Below are 15272 nucleotides of genomic sequence, written 5' to 3'. Positions count from 1 at the left end.
AAGGTGCTCGATAGTGACTCTCCTCCTTATGAGGAGATTATGGACAGAATCAATGCTCTCAAATTGGCTAATTCTTTCACTCTAGACGCCTCTTTGCAATTGGCTAAGTTAGCGGCTAAGAATTCTGGGTTTGCTATTGTGGCGCGCAGAGCGCTTTGGTTGAAATCTTGGTCGGCTGATGCGTCTTCCAAGAACAAGCTACTAAACATTCCTTTCAAGGGGAAAACGCTGTTTGGTCCTGACTTGAAAGAGATTATCTCTGATATCACTGGGGGTAAGGGCCACGCCCTTCCTCAGGATCGGCCTTTCAAGGCAAAAAATAGACCTAATTTTCGTCCCTTTCGTAAAAACGGACCAGCCCAAGGTGCTACGTCCTCTAAGCAAGAGGGTAATACTTCTCAGGCCAAGCCAGCTTGGAGACCAATGCAAGGCTGGAACAAGGGAAAGCAGGCCAAGAAACCTGCCACTGCTACCAAGACAGCATGAAATATTGGCCCCCGATCCGGGACCGGATCTGGTGGGGGGCAGACTCTCTCTCTTCGCTCAGGCTTGGGCAAGAGATGTTCTGGATCCTTGGGCGCTAGAAATAGTCTCCCAGGGTTATCTTCTGGAATTCAAGGGACTTCCCCCAAGGGGGAGGTTCCACAGGTCTCAGTTGTCTTCAGACCACATAAAAAGACAGGCGTTCTTACATTGTGTAGAAGACCTGTTAAAAATGGGAGTGATTCATCCTGTTCCATTAAGAGAACAAGGGATGGGGTTCTACTCCAATCTGTTCATAGTTCCCAAAAAAGAGGGAACGTTCAGACCAATCCTAGATCTCAAGATCTTAAACAAATTTCTCAAGGTCCCATCGTTCAAGATGGAAACCATTCGAACTATCCTTCCTTCCATCCAGGAAGGTCAATTCATGACCACAGTGGATTTAAAGGATGCGTATCTACATATTCCTATCCACAAGGAACATCATCGGTTCCTAAGGTTTGCATTCCTGGACAAACATTACCAGTTCGTGGCGCTTCCTTTCGGATTAGCCACTGCTCCAAGGATTTTCACAAAGGTACTAGGGTCCCTTCTAGCGGTGCTAAGACCAAGGGGCATTGCAGTAGTACCTTACCTGGACGACATTCTGATTCAAGCGTCGTCCCTCCCTCGAGCAAAGGCTCACACGGACATCGTCCTGGCCTTTCTCAGATCTCACGGCTGGAAAGTGAACGTGGAAAAGAGTTCTCTATCCCCGTCAACAAGGGTTCCCTTCTTGGGAACAATTATAGATTCCTCAGAAATGAGGATTTTTCTAACAGAGGCCAGAATAACAAAGCTTCTGGACTCTTGTCGGATTCTTCATTCCGTTCCTCTTCCTTCCGTAGCTCAGTGCATGGAAGTGATCGGGTTGATGGTAGCGGCAATGGACATAGTTCCTTTTGCGCGCATTCATCTAAGACCATTACAACTGTGCATGCTCAGTCAGTGGAATGGGGACTATACAGACTTGTCTCCAAAGATACAAGTAAATCAGAGGACCAGAGACTCACTCCGTTGGTGGCTGTCCCTGGACAACCTGTCACAAGGGATGACATTCCGCAGACCAGAGTGGGTCATTGTCACGACCGACGCCAGTCTGACGGGCTGGGGCGCGGTCTGGGGATCCCTGAAAGCTCAGGGTCTTTGGTCTCGGGAAGAATCTCTTCTACCGATAAATATTCTGGAACTGAGAGCGATATTCAATGCTCTCAAGGCTTGGCCTCAGCTAGCAAGGACCAAGTTCATACGATTTCAATCAGACAACATGACGACTGTTGCGTACATCAACCATCAGGGGGGAACAAGGAGTTCCCTAGCGATGGAGGAAGTGACCAAGATTATTCTATGGGCGGAGTCTCACTCCTGCCACCTGTCTGCTATCCACATCCCGGGAGTGGAAAATTGGGAAGCGGATTTTCTGAGTCGTCAGACATTGCATCCGGGGGAGTGGGAACTCCATCCGGAAATCTTTGCCCTAGTCACTCAGCTGTGGGGCATTCCAGACATGGATCTGATGGCCTCTCGTCAGAACTTCAAAGTTCCCTGTTACGGGTCCAGATCCAGGGATCCCAAGGCGGCTCTAGTAGATGCACTAGTAGCACCTTGGACCTTCAAACTAGCTTATGTGTTTCCGCCGTTTCCTCTCATTCCCAGGCTGGTAGCCAGGATCAATCAGGAGAGGGCGTCGGTGATCTTGATAGCTCCTGCGTGGCCACGCAGGACTTGGTATGCAGATCTGGTGAATATGTCATCGGCTCCACCTTGGAAGCTACCTTTGAGACGAGACCTTCTTGTTCAGGGTCCGTTCGAACATCCGAATCTGGTTTCACTCCAGCTGACTGCCTGGAGATTGAACGCTTGATTTTATCGAAGCGAGGTTTCTCAGATTCTGTTATCGATACTCTTGTTCAGGCCAGAAAGCCTGTAACTAGAAAGATTTACCACAAAATATGGAAAAAATATATCTGTTGGTGTGAATCTAAAGGATTCCCTTGGGACAAGGTTAAGATTCCTAGGATTCTATCCTTCCTTCAAGAAGGATTGGAAAAAGGATTATCGGCAAGTTCCCTGAAGGGACAGATTTCTGCCTTGTCGGTGTTACTTCACAAAAAGCTGGCAGCTGTGCCAGATGTTCAAGCCTTTGTTCAGGCTTTGGTTAGAATTAAGCCTGTTTACAAACCTTTGACTCCTCCTTGGAGTCTCAATTTAGTTCTTTCAGTTCTTCAGGGGGTTCCGTTTGAACCCTTACATTCCGTTGATATTAAGTTATTATCTTGGAAAGTTTTGTTTTTAGTTGCAATTTCTTCTGCTAGAAGAGTTTCAGAATTATCTGCTTTGCAGTGTTCCCCTCCTTATCTGGTGTTCCATGCAGATAAGGTGGTTTTACGTACTAAACCTGGTTTTCTTCCGAAAGTTGTTTCTAACAAAAACATTAACCAGGAGATTATCGTGCCTTCTCTGTGTCCGAAACCAGTTTCAAAGAAGGAACGTTTGTTGCACAATTTGGATGTTGTTCGCGCTCTAAAATTCTATTTAGATGCTACAAAGGATTTTAGACAAACATCTTCCTTGTTTGTTGTTTATTCTGGTAAAAGGAGAGGTCAAAAAGCAACTTCTACCTCTCTCTCTTTTTGGATTAAAAGCATCATCAGATTGGCTTATGAGACTGCCGGACGGCAGCCTCCTGAAAGAATCACAGCTCATTCCACTAGGGCTGTGGCTTCCACATGGGCCTTCAAGAACGAGGCTTCTGTTGATCAGTTATGTAAGGCAGCGACTTGGTCTTCACTGCACACTTTTACCAAATTTTACAAGTTTGATACTTTTGCTTCTTCTGAGGCTATTTTTGGGAGAAAGGTTTTGCAAGCCGTGGTGCCTTCCATTTAGGTGACCTGATTTGCTCCCTCCCTTCATCCGTGTCCTAAAGCTTTGGTATTGGTTCCCACAAGTAAGGATGACGCCGTGGACCGGACACACCTATGTTGGAGAAAACAGAATTTATGTTTACCTGATAAATTTCTTTCTCCAACGGTGTGTCCGGTCCACGGCCCGCCCTGGTTTTTTTAATCAGGTCTGATAATTTATTTTCTTTAACTACAGTCACCACGGTACCATATGGTTTCTCCTATGCTAATATTCCTCCTTAACGTCGGTCGAATGACTGGGGTAGGCGGAGCCTAGGAGGGATCATGTGACCAGCTTTGCTGGGCTCTTTGCCATTTCCTGTTGGGGAAGAGAATATCCCACAAGTAAGGATGACGCCGTGGACCGGACACACCGTTGGAGAAAGAAATTTATCAGGTAAACATAAATTCTGTTTTTGACGCAAAAAATCTTTTCTGTTTCCGGCGTCATACGTGTCGCCGGAAGTTGCGTCATTTTTTTGACATCCTTTTGCGCCAAAAATGTCGGCGTTCCGGATGTGGCGTCATTTTTGGCGCCAAAAAGCATTTAGGCGCCAAATAATGTGGGCGTCTTATTTGGCGCCAAAAAATATGGGCGTCGCTTTTGTCTCCACATTATTTCAGTCTCATTTTTTCTTTGCTTCTGGTTACTAGAAGCTTGTTTATTGGCATTTTTTCCCATTCCTGAAACTGTCATTTAAGGAATTTAATCAATTTTGCTTTATATGTTGTTTTTTCTCTTACATATTGCAAGATGTCTCACGTTGCATCTGAGTCAGAAGATACTTCAGGAAAATCGCTGTCTAGTGCTGGAACTACCAAAGCTAAGTGTATCTGCTGTAAACTGTTGGTAGCTATTCCTCCGGCTGTTGTTTGTATTAATTGTCATGACAAACTTGTTAAAGCAGATAATATTTCCTTTAGTAATGTACCATTGCCTGTTGCAGTTCCTTCAACATCTAAGGTGCAGAATGTTCCTGATAACATAAGAGATTTTGTTTCTGAATCCATCAAGAAGGCTATGTCTGTTATTTCTCCTTCTAGTAAACATAAAAAATCTTTTAAAACTTCTCTCTCTACAGATGAATTTTTAAATGAACATCATCATTCTGGTTCAGAGGATTCTGTCTCAGAGATTGATGCTGATAAATCTTCATATTTATTTAAAATGGAATTTATTCGTTCTTTACTTAAAGAAGTACTAATTGCTTTAGAAATAGAGGATTCTGGTCCTCTTGATACTAATTCTAAACGTTTAGATAAGGTATTTAAATCTCCTGTGGTTATTCCAGAAGTTTTTCCTGTTCCTAATGCTATTTCTGAAGTAATTTCCAGAGAATGGGATAAATTGGGTAATTCATTTACTCCTTGTAAACGTTTTAAGCAATTATATCCTGTGCCGTCTGACAGATTAGAATTTTGGGACAAAATCCCTAAAGTCGATGGGGCTATTTCTACCCTTGCTAAACGTACTACTATTCCTACGTCGGATGGTACTTCGTTTAAAGATCCTTTAGATAGGAAAATTGAATCCTTTCTAAGAAAAGCTTATCTGTGTTCAGGTAATCTTCTTAGACCTGCTATATCATTGGCTGATGTTGCTGCAGCTTCAACTTTTTGGTTGGAGACTTTAGCGCAACAAGTAACAGATCATGATTCTCATAATATTATTATTCTTCTTCAGCATGCTAATAATTTTATCTGTGATGCCATCTTTGATATTATCAGAGTTGATGTCAGGTTTATGTCTCTAGCTATTCTAGCTAGAAGAGCTTTATGGCTTAAAACTTGGAATGCTGATATGGCTTCTAAATCAACTCTACTTTCCATTTCTTTCCAGGGTAACAAATTATTTGGTTCTCAGTTGGATTCTATTATCTCAACTGTTACTGGTGGGAAAGGAACTTTTTTTACCACAGGATAAAAAATCTAAGGGTAAAAACAGGGCTAATAATCGTTTTCGTTCCTTTCGTTTCAACAAAGAACAAAAGCCTGATCCTTCATCCTCAGGAGCAGTTTCAGTTTGGAAACCATCTCCAGTCTGGAATAAATCCAAGCCTTCTAGAAAGTCAAAGCCTGCTTCTAAGTCCACATGAAGGTGCTGCCCTCATTCCAGCTCAGCTGGTAGGGGGCAGGTTACGTTTTTTCAAAGAAATTTGGATCAATTCTGTTCACAATCTTTGGATTCAGAACATTGTTTCAGAAGGGTACAGAATTGGTTTCAAGATGAGACCTCCTGCAAAGAGATTTTTTCTTTCCCGTGTCCCAGTAAATCCAGTGAAAGCTCAAGCATTTCTGAATTGTGTTTCAGATCTAGAGTTGGCTGGAGTAATTATGCCAGTTCCAGTTCTGGAACAGGGGATGGGGTTTTATTCAAATCTCTTCATTGTACCAAAGAAGGAGAATTCCTTCAGACCAGTTCTGGATCTAAAAATATTGAATCGTTATGTAAGGATACCAACATTCAAAATGGTAACTGTAAGGACTATCTTGCCTTTTGTTCAGCAAGGGCATTATATGTCCACAATAGATTTACAGGATGCATATCTGCATATTCCGATTCATCCAGATCATTATCAGTTCCTGAGATTCTTTTTTCTGGACAAGCATTACCAGTTTGTGGCTCTGCCGTTTGGCCTAGCTACAGCTCCAAGAATTTTTACAAAGGTTCTCGGTGCCCTTCTGTCTGTAATCAGAGAACAGGGTATTGTGGTATTTCCTTATTTGGACGATATCTTGGTACTTGCTCAGTCTTTACATTTAGCAGAATCTCATACGAATCGACTTGTGTTGTTTCTTCAAGATCATGGTTGGAGGATCAATTCACCAAAAAGTTCATTGATTCCTCAGACAAGGGTAACCTTCCTGGGTTTCCAGATAGATTCAGTGTCCATGACTCTGTCTTTAACAGACAAGAGACGTCTAAAATTGATTTCGGCTTGTCGAAACCTTCAGTCACAATCATTCCCTTCGGTAGCCTTATGCATGGAAATTCTAGGTCTTATGACTGCTGCATCGGACGCGATCCCCTTTGCTCGTTTTCACATGCGACCTCTTCAGCTCTGTATGCTGAATCAATGGTGCAAGGATTACACAAAGATATCTCAATTAATATCTTTAAAACCGATTGTACGACACTCTCTAACGTGGTGGACAGATCACCATTGTTTAATTCAGGGGGCTTCTTTTGTGCTTCCGACCTGGACTGTAATTTCAACAGATGCAAGTCTCACAGGTTGGGGAGCTGTGTGGGGATCTCTGACAGCACAAGGAGTTTGGGAATCTCAGGAGGTGAGATTACCGATCAATATTTTGGAACTCCGTGCAATTTTCAGAGCTCTTCAGTTTTGGCCTCTTCTGAAGAGAGAATCGTTCATTTGTTTTCAGACAGACAATGTCACTACTGTGGCATACATCAATCATCAAGGAGGGACTCACAGTCCTCTGGCTATGAAAGAAGTATCTCGAATTCTGGTTTGGACGGAATCCAGCTCCTGTCTAATATCTGCGGTTCATATCCCAGGTATAGACAATTGGGAAGCGGATTATCTCAGTCGCCAAACGTTGCATCCGGGCGAATGGTCTCTTCACCCAGAGGTATTTCTTCAGATTGTTCAAATGTGGGAGCTTCCAGAAATAGATCTGATGGCGTCTCATCTAAACAAGAAACTTCCCAGGTATCTGTCCAGATCCCGGGATCCTCAGGCGGAAGCAGTGGATGCATTATCACTTCCTTGGAAGTATCATCCTGCTTATATCTTTCCGCCTCTAGTTCTTCTTCCAAGAGTAATCTCCAAGATTCTGAAGGAATGCTCGTTTGTTCTGCTGGTAGCTCCGGCATGGCCTCACAGGTTTTGGTATGCGGATCTTGTCCGGATGGCCTCTTGCCATCCGTGGACTCTTCCGCTACGACCAGACCTTCTGTCGCAAGGTCCTTTTTTCCATCAGGATCTCAAATCCTTAAATTTAAAGGTATGGAGATTGAACGCTTGATTCTTGGTCAAAGAGGTTTCTCTGACTCTGTGATTAATACTATGTTACAGGCTCGTAAATCTGTATCCAGAGAGATATATTATAGAGTCTGGAAGACTTATATTTCTTGGTGTATTTCTCATCATTTTTCTTGGCATTCTTTTAGAATTCCGAGAATTTTACAGTTTCTTCAGGATGGTTTAGATAAAGGTTTATCCGCAAGTTCTTTGAAAGGACAAATCTCTGCTCTTTCTGTTCTTTTTCACAGAAAGATTGCTAATCTTCCTGATATTCATTGTTTTGTACAAGCTTTGGTTCGTATAAAACCTGTCATTAAGTCAATTTCTCCTCCTTGGAGTTTGAATTTGGTTCTGGGGGCTCTTCAAGCTCCTCCGTTTGAATCTATGCATTCATTGGACATTAAATTACTTTCTTGGAAAGTTTTGTTCCTTTTGGCAATCTCTTCTGCCAGAAGAGTTTCTGAATTATCTGCTCTTTCTTGTGAGTCTCCTTTTCTGATTTTTCATCAGGATAAGGCAGTGTTGCGAACTTCTTTTGAATTTTTACCTAAAGTTGTGAATTCTAACAACATTAGTAGAGAAATTGTGGTTCCTTCATTATGTCCTAATCCTAAGAATTTTAAGGAGAAATCATTGCATTCTTTGGATGTTGTTAGAGCTTTGAAATATTATGTTGAAGCTACTAAGTCTTTCCGAAAGACTTCTAGTTTATTTGTTATCTTTTCCGGTTCTAGAAAAGGCCAGAAAGCTTCTGCTATTTCTTTGGCATCTTGGTTGAAATCTTTAATTCATCTTGCCTATGTTGAGTCGGGTAAAACTCCGCCTCAAAGGATTACAGCTCATTCTACTAGGTCAGTTTCTACTTCCTGGGCGTTTAGGAATGAAGCTTCGATTGATCAGATTTGCAAAGCAGCAACTTGGTCCTCTTTGCATACTTTTACTAAATTCTACCATTTTGATGTATTTTCTTCTTCTGAAGCAGTTTTTGGTAGAAAAGTACTTCAGGCAGCGGTTTCAGTTTGAATCTTCTGCTTATGTTTTTCATTAAACTTTATTTTGGGTGTGGATTATTTTCAGCAGGAATTGGCTGTCTTTATGTTATCCCTCCCTCTCTAGTGACTCTTGCGTGGAAAGATCCACATCTTGGGTAATCATTATCCCATACGTCACTAGCTCATGGACTCTTGCTAATTACATGAAAGAAAACATAATTTATGTAAGAACTTACCTGATAAATTAATTTCTTTCATATTAGCAAGAGTCCATGAGGCCCGCCCTTTTTTTGGGGTGGTTATGATTTTTGTATAAAGCACAATTATTCCAATTCCTTATTTTATATGCTTTCGCACTTTTTTATCACCCCACTTCTTGGCTATTCGTTAAACTGAATTGTGGGTGTGGTGAGGGGTGTATTTATAGGCATTTTGAGGTTTGGGAAACTTTGCCCCTCCTGGTAGGAATGTATATCCCATACGTCACTAGCTCATGGACTCTTGCTAATATGAAAGAAATGAATTTATCAGGTAAGTTCTTACATAAATTATGTTTTTGCATATTGGAAATCTGTTGGCCTCTGTTTTTAAGAGGTTTTTTTTATTATTATTTTTTATTAAAATCACCAATCTTTTGTAACTTTACATATGGCGAAATAATGGAAATCTGAGAGGTTTCTCCAATATATTGTTTATTACAGCTACTTTCAGTTAAAAAAAAAAAAAACATACCAGTATCTGTACATCTAATTGTATCTGTTAATTTGATATACCTTTCCATTTATTGCAGATTTTAAACCCTTCAGTTTTCCTTGCAAAGATGTACATGCTCTGCATTTTAAACACGGAAATAAACCTTTCAATGCTTACTTATTTAAGGTTAATTTAATCAATTAATGTGATTACCTATGTATAAATCTGTTGGAGCCCAGGTGAAACGTAATGTGATTCATGAGAGGGCATTTTTTCCACAAACGCACCCAGCGTGTGGGAGATTCTGTGAAGTCGATTGTACGCAGCCTGTATGAACTAGCTAAATTCTGTGAGTTTGGTGTTGCTAAAGAAGAGCAAATCAGAGACAGAATAGTTATAGGAATTGCAGATGCTGAGGTCTCACTGACGATACAGTTGGAGGCTGAATTGACGTTAGATGGGACTATTAGAATGACCCGCCAGAGTGAACTGGTGAAAAAGCAAGGTGCTGACATGAGGTCTGAGAGTATTGTGGATGAAGTGCAGCAGTTCTTGAAAACTGGAGGTGATAGGCATAGTGTGAGCAATAGACCAAGGGCAGCAGATAGGTCCAGAAGTGGATGGGTGCAGCAGGCTCATTGCACGCAATGTAACCATACTCATGATCAGAATGCCATATGCCCCACTAAAGATAAAAGATTTAGAAAATGCAACTGAATGGGCCATTTCGAAGTGGTGTGTAAAACTGAGTCCATTTAAAGAGATGCAGGTGGACAGTGACCAGGAAGCTCAAGAAGTGTCCTTTGTAGAGTCTGTTGTAGAATGGTCTGGTTCAGACGAAGATTGGCGGGTTACCCTTACAGTAATGGGAATCAAGGTTGCCTTCAAGATTGACACGGGAGCAGACATTACCGTTATGTCCCTTGCAGCATTCGTAAAACTGCCTCAACAGCCTCAGCTGGCAAAAGTTACGACAAGTTCACAGTCCTGGAGGCTGCATTGATTGTGCGGGAAAATGTCTTGCTAGCTGCGAGTACAAACAGAAGAAATTCACAATGTGGGTACATGTAATTAGAGAACATGGTGTTAACAATCTATTGAGCAGGAAAGCAGCCTATGGTCTGGGCCTTGTTGCCAGAGTAAATGAGATTAGTGAAGACATGTTTGGTGAATTGGGCCTGATAAACTACAAGCCAGTCCGAATAGCACTAAAAGTTGATGCAGTCCCATACAGCATTGCTACTCCTCATATAATTCCATTCTTGCTCATGCCTCAAGTGCAGAAGGAACTTCTAGGTATGAAGAATATGGGAGTTATTGAAGAGGTTGTCGAAGCAACTGACTGGTGTGCCCGTTGCGAAGAAGAATGGGAAGGTACGCATCTTTGTAGATTTGAAATGGCTGAATGAGGCGGTGAAAAGAGAGAGATATGTGCCGCCGGCGCTTGAAGATATAGCTCCGAAACTGGCTAGGGCGAAGTTCTTCTCCACACTGGATGCTTCCAGTGGCTTCTGGCAGATACCTCTAAACCCGAAGTGCCGCAAACGGACTACCTTAATTACACGGGTAGGTCGGTTTTGCTTCTGCAGATTCCCCTTCAGGATATCCTCTGCCCCTGAAATCTTTCAAAGAGAGATGAGTTTCCTCCTGAGGGACCACGTGGGCACGGCAGTCATCATGGATGACATTTTAGTGTAGGGGTCCACACTGGAAGAACACGATCAGCGGATGAGCTGTGTGCTGCAGACCATTAGTGAGTCCGGGCTGAAATTAAATAAGGAAAAATGCCACTTTAGAAAATCTGAGTTATGGTATTTTGGGCATATCATCAATAGAGATGGCATCAAGCCAGACCGTGATAAAATCCTTGCTATTGAACAGATGAAAAGTCCTTCTGATTTACACAAGCTGAGACAAATATTGGGCCTTGTGAATTATGTGGGCAGGTTCCTACTAGATTTATCCACAGTATTACACCCTATCACCGAGTTGTTAAAGAAGGATGTTGCCTGGGTCTGGGGACTTCCACAAGAAAAAGCTTTTATACAGGTCAAGTCACTGCTGGGGTCTGCCCCAGTGTTGGGGTTCTATGACCCTTCTAAAAGAACTGTGGTTAGTGCTGATGCGAGCAGTTATGGGTTAGGGGCCACTCTCCTGCAGCTGAATGAGAAGAAACTACAGCCCATCACCTACTGTTTACGTACACTGACTGCTGCAGAATCAAAATATGCACAAATTGAGAGAGTGCCTGGCTGCAGTTTGGGCCTGTGAGTGCTTCCAGCGTTACCTAGTGGGTTTTGGAGAAATTTAGTCTTTAAACTGACCATAAACCACTAGTTCCTCTAATCAATTCCTATTATATTGACAAGACACCCCTAAGATGTCAGAGACTTCTGATGAGGCTACTCAGGTTCAACATTCAGGCAGTGCATGTGCCGGGGAAACAACTGGTAGTAGCAGATACACTTTCCAGGCTCCCGCTGGCTGCTGCTGCTGAAGGATCTTCAACTGAATCAGATGTTGAAAGTGTACGTGAATTCAGTTCTGGCATTTAAATCCATCTCATCAAGAAAGCTAGAGCAAAATAGGAAGGAGACATGTTTGGATAGAGTTTTTCAAGAAGTTATCAAGTATATAAAGCAAGGTTGGCCAAGATCCGGGCAGCCTGAATGTCTTTGAGCTCTTACCAGTCTGAGAGGTCACAGCTCACGAAGCTGGATGGTTTAGTGCTGTTCCAAGACCAAATTGTTATTCCTGTTAGCATGCGGCAGGAGATGCTAAACAGGATTCACGATGGCCACTTGGGCATTAAAAAGGGCAGAGAAAGGGCAACTATGGCGGTATGGTGGCCTGAGATCAGTACCGACATTGCAAGCCACGTGTCAAAATGTGCCTTTTACCAGGAATGCCGGCCTACTCAGAGAAGAGAGCACTTAATTTCTACCCCGCTGCCTGCAGGCCCGTGGCAGAAGATAGCTGCAGATTTGTGCGAACTCCATGGGAAGAAGTACCTGGTTATGATCGACTATTATTCCAGGTATTTGGAGATTGCACCCCTGAATGAAACCACCAGTCTGGCCGTCATCACTCGTCTCAAAAGCTTGTTTGCCCGGTGGGGCATTCCGATAGAGCTTGTGAGTGATAACGGAATGCAGTTTGCTTCCATGGAGTTCAGTTCTTTCAGCAGTAAATATGATTTCATCTATTCTACGTCAAGTCCCCATTACCCGCACGCCAATAGAATGGCCGAAAGGGCAGTTCAAACAACCAAGTTCATTTTAAATCAACCTGAGCCGTACCTAGCTCTTTTGTCCTATAGGGCGACTCCCATCCAACCCATGGGTTTTAGCCCGGCACAGTTGATGTTAGGACACCAGATATGCACCACTCTACCCTCTGTGGGTGTCTTCTAACCAGCTCCCCTTGTTCCTCGGAAGGAGGTCCTTAGGAGGGTCGAAGAGGCGAAAAGGGGCTACCGATTCTTTTATGACTGAAAACACTCTGTGAGGCTCCTGCAGGAGCGGAATGTGGGCCAGAATGTTAGTCACACTGGTTGATGAGAAGAAATGGAAGATGCCAGCCACTGTAATAGGCCACAGCCGGTGGGATCCCCTGTTTTAAGAGGGGTGACTTTCCCGCAGCAAGACCACAGCGGGGATACTACTGTGCTTCCAGCAGACTCTCAATCACCTTCTTCTGTATCCGAGGATAGTTCATGTAAAATGTCAAGTGGAAGAGTGGTGAAACTTCCAGCCCATTACCGGGATTAGCACTGTAGTTAGAGCAGTGACCAGAACAATGGGCAGAATAATCCCATTTTCAATGTGGATTAGAGTAGTGTACCCCGATGTCCAAGACAGGATTGTATTTTTTGTTGTTCATATACTGTTATACCTTGTTATTTGTTGTACACTAAAAAAATATTTGTATTCTTCTTGTATACCTTGTTATTTGTTGTACTCTAAAATATATGCTTTATTCTTTGAAAAAGGGGAAGATGTGATGAGAGTGGGAGTGTGACATCACTGGATGGGGGTGTGGCCTATAGCCGTTATAGTCTATGTTGCAGTAACTATGCCCGATGTATTGTGCAGTTTTTAAACTTCTATGTTCTGCAATAAAACCGAGTTGTACTTTCTAGGCTGTGTCCTGACGGTCAGCCAATCAGCATTAGTAGGAAGTATAATGCTGATACTACTCTGTTAGTTTCAATTTAAATATAAAATGCTTTGCTTCACATGTTGTTATCATCAACAACAAAAAAGTGTTCATTTAAATGAGATTTTCTTTAGAAAAGTTCATTTTTGCCTCTTTGGTTGAACATCGATCCTATTATATTCTAGCGGTTTGCTCCGATTGTTGTTAAAGGCACTTACAAATCAGATCTAAAGACAAAAGTCTATCAACTCCCACCAATACTGGTATAATGAGATTTCTGACATTAAAATCTTTGCCTAGTGATTAGACAGTAGTTAAATACTTTGCCTGTTTTTAAAAAAAAAATTTTTTTTACGGTTTTGTCAACACATTTTGCAGCATTTCTTTGTGTTTTGTTTTATAGTACAATTATAAAATATTTTGAAAACTTTAAAGGGACACTAAACCCAAAGGTTTTTATTTTGTGATTCAGATAGATCATGCAATTTTAAGCCAATATACTCCTATTATCAAATTTTCTTCATTCTCTTGGTATCTTTATTTGAAAAGCAAGAATGTAAGTTTAGATGCTGGTGAGTTTTGGTGAACAACCTGGGTTGTTCTTGCTGATTGGTGGATAAATTCACCCGCCAATAAACAAGTGCTGTCCATAGGTCTGAACCAAAAATTGACTGGCTCCTTAGCTTAGATGCCTTCTTTTTCAAATAAAGATAGCAAGAGAACAAAGAAAAATGTATAATAGGAGTAAATTAGAAAGTTGCTTAAAATTGCATGCTCTATGTGAATCACGAAAGAAAAAATTTGGGTTCAGTGTCCCTTTAAATGTTAGAAATATAAAAGACAAATGATATGGATATACACAAGTCTTCTACAAAATGCTTTATATTACAGGTGAAGCCACGTCAACTTCTTGAATATTTACAACTGAAAAAGACGGAAGGGTACACAATTATAGGAGTGGAACAAACTGCGAAAAGTTCTGATCTTGCGGAGTATAGTTTTCCAGAAAAGTCACTTCTGTTACTTGGGTAAGTTTGAAGGGCTGGTATCTTGTTTGTAGCATTTTATATTCTGTATTTGAATTATCACATTAGAATTATACTTTTTTTCTCTTGTAAGGTGTATCCAGTCCACGGATCATCCATTACTTGTGGGATATTCTCCTTCCCAACAGGAAGCTGCAAGAGGATAACCCACAGCAGAGCTGTCTATATAGCTCCTCCTCCAACTGCCACTACCAGTCATTCTCTTGCAGCTCTCAACAAGAAAGGAAGTAGCTAGAGAGATGTGGTGTTTTTATTTAGTTTATCTTCAATCAAAAGTTTGTTATTTTCAAATGGTACCGGAGTTGTACTATTTTAGCCTCAGGCAGAAGTAGAAGAGTCTGCCTGTGGTCTTTGATGATCTTAGCAGGTTGTAACTAAGATCCATTGCTTCTCACACATGACTGAAGAGAGAGGTAACTTCAGCTGGGGGAATGGTGTGCAGGGTCTCCTGCTATGAGGTATGTGCAGTTTAAATTTTTCTAGAGAAATGAATATGCTAGAAAATGCTGTTAATACCGGATTTATTTAAGGTAAGCCTGATTACAGTGATTTAATAACCACTAGTATCATGCTTGCTGTAAAATGTAATATTCTTATTACTTTCTCACATTACTGAAAAATAAAACGTTTGCTGGAAGTGTTTAAACGTTTTTTTATGCATATTGGTGATAAAACTTTATTGGGGCCCAGTTTTTTCCACATGGCTGGCTAGATTTTGCCTAGGGATAGTTTTTGTTAGGCCCTCTCACTGTGAATACAGGTTGGGAGGGGCCTATTTTCGTGCCTAAATGCCCATTAGATTTTGCAGCTTGAGACATCCAGTTTCCCTGAAGGAGTCCCCTGAACACTTAGGACCTCTCTAAAGGGTTTTTGTGCCTTTCAAAGTCGTTATATGGGCAGGTAGGGCCACAGCAGAGCTGTGGCAGTTTGTTGTGACTGTTGAAAAACGTTTATATCGTTTTT

General features: G+C 41.8%; 1 protein-coding gene across 1 annotated transcript in view; it reads left to right on the top strand.

The window, feature by feature from the left end:
* TARBP1 (TAR (HIV-1) RNA binding protein 1) overlaps positions 1 to 15272 on the top strand; it is a 454905-nt gene that overhangs the window by 408338 nt on the left and 31295 nt on the right. Inside the window, exon 29 of the mRNA XM_053711098.1 lies at positions 14155 to 14291. Coding sequence (XP_053567073.1) covers positions 14155 to 14291 — 137 coding nt within the window. The remainder of the gene's footprint in view (positions 1 to 14154; positions 14292 to 15272) is intronic.

Source organism: Bombina bombina, chromosome 4, assembly GCF_027579735.1.
Source record: "Bombina bombina isolate aBomBom1 chromosome 4, aBomBom1.pri, whole genome shotgun sequence".
Lineage (NCBI taxonomy): Eukaryota > Metazoa > Chordata > Amphibia > Anura > Bombinatoridae > Bombina > Bombina bombina.
This window is presented reverse-complemented; position numbering and strand designations above follow the sequence as displayed.